General features: G+C 35.7%; 2 protein-coding genes across 2 annotated transcripts; both read left to right on the forward strand.

Annotated features, from left to right (window-relative positions):
- Window positions 1-405: 405 nt before the first annotated feature.
- LOC114746759 (uncharacterized) lies at window positions 406-2,684 on the forward strand. Its single transcript, XM_028935038.1, has 2 exons — window positions 406-2,330; window positions 2,414-2,684. The coding sequence occupies exons 1-2, from the start codon at window positions 406-408 to the stop codon at window positions 2,682-2,684; spliced, it is 2,196 nt and encodes a 731-aa protein (XP_028790871.1).
- A 407-nt stretch (window positions 2,685-3,091) lies between these two features.
- Window positions 3,092-4,867, forward strand: LOC114746764 (uncharacterized). Its single transcript, XM_028935049.1, has 4 exons — window positions 3,092-3,112; window positions 3,210-3,500; window positions 3,574-3,678; window positions 4,431-4,867. Exons 1-4 carry the CDS (start codon window positions 3,092-3,094, stop codon window positions 4,794-4,796), a joined length of 783 nt encoding a protein of 260 aa, XP_028790882.1. The 3' UTR covers window positions 4,797-4,867.
- Window positions 4,868-7,341: the final 2,474 nt, after the last annotated feature.

Below are 7,341 nucleotides of genomic sequence, written 5' to 3' on the forward strand. Positions count from 1 at the left end.
TGTTTGCTCCAATTCTTACATAGTATTGACGTAGGATTCCTCTTTCTTAGAATGGTAGTTCCAGAAAATCGAAGATGGATGTATAATAGAATCAATCCGAGTACTAAATGGGTTACAACAGATTTCGAGCGAGGTGTTGAGGAGTTTCTTGCCCATGCATTTCAATCATCTTATTCTCAAACATCAGGAGAGCTTAGGTGTCCATGTGTGAAATGTAAATGTAGGTCACATCTAAGTTTCGATGAGGTGAAGACACACCTATATAAAAAGGGATTCATGCCAAACTACTATATATGGACTAATCATGGTGAAAGACGAACAGAATATCCTTCACCCATTTGTCCATTGCCAAGTGCCCTACATCCCTCCCATGGGCCACTTGGTCACCAAAGTCAATATGAGACCATGGTGATGGATGCAGCTGGGCCGAGCTTTTGGGATAACTATAGTGAAGGTCCTGAAGAGATGCCAAATCCTGATGCAAGAGCATTTTATGAATTGCTACGTGCTGCTCAACAACCTTTGTGGGAAGGATGTGAAGAGGAATCTCAACTTTCAGCAACTTTGCAGTTGTTGAGTATCAAAGCAACAACCAACATGTCACAACAAAGTTTCAATTTAGTCTCTCAACTTATGCGGAGGACCCAACCTAAAGACACTCATATGCCTACAGACTTGTACCAAACAAAGAAGTTAGTGTCAAAGTTAGGTCTTGATTATAAGAAGATCGATTGTTGTGTGAATGGGTGTATGTTGTATTATAAAGCTGATGATAGTGCAACCCAATGTAAATTTTGTTGTGAGGCAAGATACTTCTCCAAAAAGTGTCATGGAAGAAAGAAGAAAGTTGCAAGGAAGCAGTTGTGGTTCTTACCTCTTATTCCAAGATTACAAAGATTGTTTGCTTCTGAAAAAATTGCAAAGCAAATGAGATGGCACTATGAAAATCGTCGAGGTTCTAATGTCCTTTCTCACCCTTCTGATGGCCAAGCATGGAAGGTTTTGGATAGGACATATCCAAACTTTGCATATGATCCAAGAAATGTGAGGCTTGGGTTATGTGCTGATGGATTTACGCCATTTGGGCAATCTGGGAGGCAATATTCTTGTTGGCCTGTGATTATTACTCCATATAATCTACCACCTGAGGTATGCATGACACGAGAATACATGTTCTTGACATTGATCATCCCTGGTCCTAATAATCCTAAAGGAAAAATTGATGTCTATTTACAACCTTTAATAGATGAATTAAAATTATTGTGGGATGAGGGGGTTCCAACATATGATGCCTCGTTGAGACAAAACTTTTGTATGCATGCTGCACTATTATGGACAATCAATGACTTTCCTGCTTATGGTATGTTGTCTGGTTGGATGACAATGGGAAGATTATCATGTCCAATATGTATGGAGAACTCAAAGGCATTCCAATTAAAGCATGGGCGGAAATCATCTTTCTTTGACTGCCATCGTCAATTCCTTCCCAATGATCACCAATTCAGGAGAAATAAAACCTCTTTTTACAAGAACAGGATTGAAAACTCAATGCCTCCACCTCGTTTAAGTGGAGAGGAAGTTTGGGAAAGAGTACAAAATTTGCCGAAGGTCACTGAGAGTGGAAAAACTATTCCAATTGAAGGCTATAAGCACACTCATCATTGGACAAAACAAAGCATATTTTGGGAATTGCCATATTGGAAAAGTAACCTCATTCGACATAATCTTGATGTCATGCACATTGAGAAAAATGTTTTTGATAATCTGTTTCACACTGTCATGGACACAAAGGGAAAAACAAAAGATACTATACAAGCTCGAATGGACTTGAAAGAATATTGTCGGCGAAAGGATGATGAACTTGTTGAAAGAGGAGGGAAAATAGTGAAACCCATTGCAAAATATACATTGAATTTAGAACAAAAACGACTGATTTGTCAATGGGTGAAGAACTTAAAACTCCCTAATGGATATGCATCTAATCTAGCTCGATGTGTGGACATGAAGGAAGCAAAGTTATATGGAATGAAGAGTCATGATTGTCATGTATTCATGGAACGCTTACTTCCTATTGCCTTTGCCACTTTGCCTGAAGTTGTTTTAAATCCTATAGTAGAGCTTAGTCAATTCTTTACACAACTTTGTTCTACTACTTTGATGATAAATCAACTAGACAATTTAGACCAAAATATTGTTACGACGTTATGCAAGTTGGAGAAGGTCTTTCCCCCAGGGTTCTTTGACTCAATGGAGCATTTACCTATCCATCTTCCCTATGAAGCTAAAGTTGGAGGGCCTGTTCAATATCGATGGATATATCCATTTGAAAGGTAATTAAACTTAATTCTTTAGTTGAGAACAAATATAAGGTAAGTGTAATAATTAATGTTAGTTTTCACTTCCCTATAAATAGGTTTCTCCATACCTTGAAACAAAAGGTAAGGAACAAAGCTCGAGTTGAAGCGTCTATATGTGAAGCTTATATAATTGAAGAGACCACGGTATTTTGCTCACACTATTTTGAGTCAGGTGTTCCACCAAGAATAAGAAGACCTATAAGAAATGACGATGGTGGAGAATCAGATGTGCCAGCAATATCTATATTTAACTATCGGGGAAAACCTTCTGGGGAATGTAAATCTCGTTTCTTGGAGGATGAAGAAGCCGAAGCAATCACTCAGTAGAGCCTCATTATCCCCTGCATCATCTCCACTTTTGAATGAATCAGTTAGTAGACCCTCATTATCACCTCAAGCATCATCTCCTCCAATCCCATCTCCTGGAACAGAAAACTCGCAACCCCCTGGTCCACAAGCTCCTCATGCTAGTCTTTCACCGTGGGGTTATGATCTCTCAGATGGTCGAACATGGATATATCCTGAAAAGAAAACGTAAGTCATCATCAAGCTTATATTATTTCACATCTTATATTATTAGATTAAAGTCATTTTACAATTTATAATGATTTCTTTATAATTGTTTTAGGTTTAATCCTGCTGTTGCTACTGTACGAAATATTCTTCCTGTTATTCAAGAAAAATTTGACTATCCATGTTCCAGTTGGAAAACAACCCCACCTGAGTATAAGAAAATGTGGTTTGATGAATGGGCGGTAAATCTTTTCTCTATTATTATGTTTATTTTACATATTGAGTTTTTTTCCCTCTTATTATGTTTAGTTTGATTTTTTTTGTTTCTTATTTATGCAGCAAAAATATAAATGGTTGCCACAATATGACAGTGCTATCAAGAAAATTTGGAATGGAAAGTGTGCAGAAATTTTAAGAAATACAATGCATACTGTTAGGCAAGACCTATATCAAAAACAAGTTAGAGCTAAGTGGATTCCACGTCAAGTGATGGAGGAGTTAGAGAGAATATGGGCATCAGAAGATTATAAGGCCAAATGTGAGATAGCTAAAGCCAATCGAGCCTCGACCACAGGAGGTACTCAACACAAAGGTGGTAGTATTCCTAATACTGAGCATAAGAGGAGGCTGGTAAGAATTTATCTTCAAATAAAATATTTATTTATTTAATGCATGTATAATGCATATTTATAAATAACTACAGGCTTTAGAGTTGGGAAGAGACCCTACTATGTTTGAACTGTTCAAGAAGACACATCAAAATGAGAGCACTGGAGCATTTGTGGACAAGCGGGCAGAATTAGTTCATGTGAGTATATGCTTATACTATGTTTGTCATATTGGATCATTTGAACTGTGCTGACGGCCGGAGGCCTGACTAGTTATAGTGTGAGTCTTAGTCTTATTAAATGAGAGCACTGGAACATTAACTGTTTGTTTGATGTCTCTGATTAGTTCCACTTGATTGCAATGACATGTTTTAAGTTTTTGGCCCTAAAACGTTTATTTACACTCTTCATTATAGTCAACTCTTATTTAATAAATAAAACATTCACTTATACTATGTTTGTCATATTGGATCATTTGAACTGTGCTGACGGCCAAAGGCCTGACTAGTTATAGTGTGAGTCTTAGTCTTATTGAATGAGAGCACTGGAACATTAACTGTTTGTTTGATGTCTCTGATTAGTTCCACTTGATTGCAATGACATGTTTTAAGTTTTTGGCCCTAAAACGTTTATTTACACTCTTCATTATAGTCAACTCTTATTTAATAAATAAAACATTCACTTATACTATGTTTGTCATATTGGATCATTTGAACTGTGCTGACGGCCAAAGGCCTGACTAGTTATAGTGTGAGTCTTAGTCTTATTGAATGAGAGCACTGGAACATTAACTGTTTGTTTGATGTCTCTGATTAGTTCCACTTGATTGCAATGACATGTTTTTAGTTTTTGGCCCTAAAACGTTTATTTACACTCTTCATTATAGTCAACTCTTATTTAATAAATAAAACATGCACTTATTTTATATATTCCTATTACTTTTGTTTTACAGGATGATTTCATAAGGAGAAAGGCATCCATAAGTTCTGAAGGAGGCTCTGCAAGTGTACAATCTAATCAAGCAGAATTTAATATATGGTTAGAGGCTACAGGTGGTAGAAACAAGAAGGGTCGCATCTATGGGTTTGGATCTGAGGCTGACGGTGACATTGGTTGTACACAAGCATCTCCTCCTTCCATCAGCACCACAAGCATCCATCCTAATGTTGAAAATGAATTACGCATGAAGATAACAGCGCTTACAGAGGAGAATGAACAAATCAAACAACAGAATGTCATGATCATGTCTGCATTGGAAAAAATGGGAATTACATTTCCTTTGCCCTCTAACAGTACAAATGCAGAAAATGACAATTGAGAGTTATTATGTAGTTGAGTAATTGACTCTAGTATAAGACTTTTGACATTTCAAATATTTTTCATTGAGAATCTATGTTTAGACTACTTTTGAATTACACTATCTTTGACTTTCAACAAATTTTATTATTTTTTGTTATGCTTTTTAATTATTTGCTCTCCATTTAAAAACTAACAAATAAATAAAATAATATATAAGAAAATTAAAAAAACCAAATTCCTAATTAGCCACGGAATTTGTGGGTAAATCCGTGGCTAAAAACTAACAAATAAATAAAATAATATATAAAAAATTTTAAAAAAAACCAAATTCCTAATTAGCCACGGAATTTGTGACGGATATCCGTGGCTAATTAGCCATGGAGTTACCGACGGAAAATTCCGTGGCTAATTAGCCACGGAATTTTCCGTGGGTAAATCCGTGGCTACTTAGCCACGGAATTTTCCGTCGGTAACTCCGTGGCTAATTAGCCGCGGAATTTTCCGTCCGCAATTTCTGGCGGAAAATTTCCGTCAAAAATCCGTCACAAGTTTCCGACGGATTTTCCGTCGGTAATTCCGCCACAAATTAGCGACGGAGTCAGAATTCCGTCGCTAAAATATTTAGTGACGGTTTAACTAGCGACGGAAGTTATTCCGTCAGAAATTCCGTCGGTAATTCCGTCCCGTCGCTAATCCGTCGGAAATTCCGTCGGTAATTCTGGATTCCGTCAGAAATTCCGTCGGTAAATCCGTCAGTAATTCAGTGTTTTTTTGTAGTGGCCACCAATTGATGAATTGAGTTATCAATAAGGAATATTCGTGAACATATATTATTAATTAAATATTCTTCTAAAATAATAGAAGTAAAAATTTAAAGCTTGAGCTATAGAATATAAAAGTATAATTATAAAAGAGACATGAATAAGTATTTATCATTAGAAAATAGAAGTAATAAAATATAATACCATTTATGAGCTTTAAATTTAAATGGCTTGGCTGGTAAAAAAATAAATGGGAGTTGGTATGTAAGGGAGAAACGAGTATGGGCGTGAGTAAAAATTGGAAAGGAACTTGTTGGAAGGTATGAGACAATGACTGACTCTTTTAATAAAAGAAATGAAATCATGACCTTTTATGTATGATCAATAGTTACGATACAATCTCATCTCTCTCTCTCGGTAGAATAAAACACCTTGATTTGAGATGCCGAACTGTCCCATGAATTTGATGGTTTCAGAGCGGAAAGGAGAACTTCGTAGAAGGACTCTGGCGTTCATCTGAGAAAAAATCAAAAAATTACTCAAGTTGCTGATGAGGAAACTTGGGATAGATCTCATAATAGAGAATATCTGACTAGTTCTCCCCCCCCCAGTTCATTTTTTTCCCTATCTTTGTCTTCTTCATTGCTCTTATTTCTTCCTTTCTGTACTCCTTCACTTTTCTAAGCATACTTTTGTTTTCCAGCTGATCATCTGTATCATTTTTCTGACCCGAAACAACCCAACAACCCACTGAGTTTAACGATTTAGGCCGAGTTATGGCCAAGTTACACGGTTCAGGCCGAGTTACTTCCTCTCCAAGTTGATTGCTTACCAACACCAGCCAAGTGGCTAGGTCGCCAATTTACCGGTCTAAACTGCCGGTCCGGTCCAGCTTTTAACACTATGCGAGAAACATAACGTTAAATACAAGAATTGAGGAATTAGAGTTTTGGCACTTTATTCTTTCATTGGGTTGTTGCTTCATCTTAAATGAATTGTTATTTATGAATGAAACTTTTTTAAGGCTAAATTTTACAAGACCCTTTAAACTTTGGGTTAGTTATTTGCCGCGAAAATTTTCACTCAAGAGCACTGGGCACCTAGAAAATTTTTTTGATACAAATTTGCCCCGAAAATTTAAAATCATAATAATATTACTCCCTACAATTTAAAAAAAAAAACTAATGTTAACTATTAAAACAGTGACGTAGACTATTAACATTTTAATAGTAAGGGGCAATAATATTATGACTTTAAACTTATGAAGAAAATTTGCATCCAAAAAACTTTTAGATTCCCAGTGCTCTTAAGCGAAAACTTCCAGGACAAATATGCATCTTAACCCAGTAATGTTTTGCATTAATGATTATGTCACACCTTTCTATTGGATCCACTTAGGGTTCAATCAAAACTATTTTAGACCACATTGAATGGTCTTGGGCTCAAATTTTTTTTTTCAAAAACTTTAATTTTCGGATTTTTACGAGTCATTTGGTAAAAATCCAATTTTCTGGTCCAACTTTGAAAAATCATAACATAATCTAGAAAAATCAAAATGGAGTGATTCAAAATTCTATAGAAAGCTTTTCAAATTCTCTTTCAAAGAAAAATAAATTTGTTAACCAATTCCATTTAAAAAAGTGTCAGGTTTTTTTGAAAGTCACCTCAGTCCTTTTGGTAAAAATCTTTTTTTCATATTCTAGACCTTAAATTTGAAAAATCATATAGTTGGCCATTTTTAACGTGTTAGCTATCAAAATGAAACTCAGAATGTGATCTACAAACATACCAGATTTCATGATT

Source organism: Neltuma alba, unplaced genomic scaffold (assembly GCF_004799145.2).
Source record: "Neltuma alba isolate B1F8T4 unplaced genomic scaffold, ASM479914v2 tig00000842_pilon, whole genome shotgun sequence".
Taxonomy (NCBI): Eukaryota; Viridiplantae; Streptophyta; class Magnoliopsida; order Fabales; family Fabaceae; genus Neltuma; species Neltuma alba.

What these genes read in the sequence shown, in the direction of transcription:
- LOC114746759 (XM_028935038.1), top strand. Translation starts at nt 406, where the DNA reads ATGGTGATGGATGCAGCTGGGCCGAGCTTTTGGGATAACTATAGTGAA. An exon ending in TGGATATATCCATTTGAAAG is followed by an intron (nt 2,331 to 2,413) that starts GTAATTAAACTT and finishes CCCTATAAATAG; the next exon opens with GTTTCTCCATACCTTGAAAC.
- LOC114746764 (XM_028935049.1), top strand. Translation starts at nt 3,092, where the DNA reads ATGTGGTTTGATGAATGGGCG. An exon ending in TGTGGTTTGATGAATGGGCG is followed by an intron (nt 3,113 to 3,209) that starts GTAAATCTTTTC and finishes TTATTTATGCAG; the next exon opens with CAAAAATATAAATGGTTGCC. An exon ending in CTGAGCATAAGAGGAGGCTG is followed by an intron (nt 3,501 to 3,573) that starts GTAAGAATTTAT and finishes AAATAACTACAG; the next exon opens with GCTTTAGAGTTGGGAAGAGA.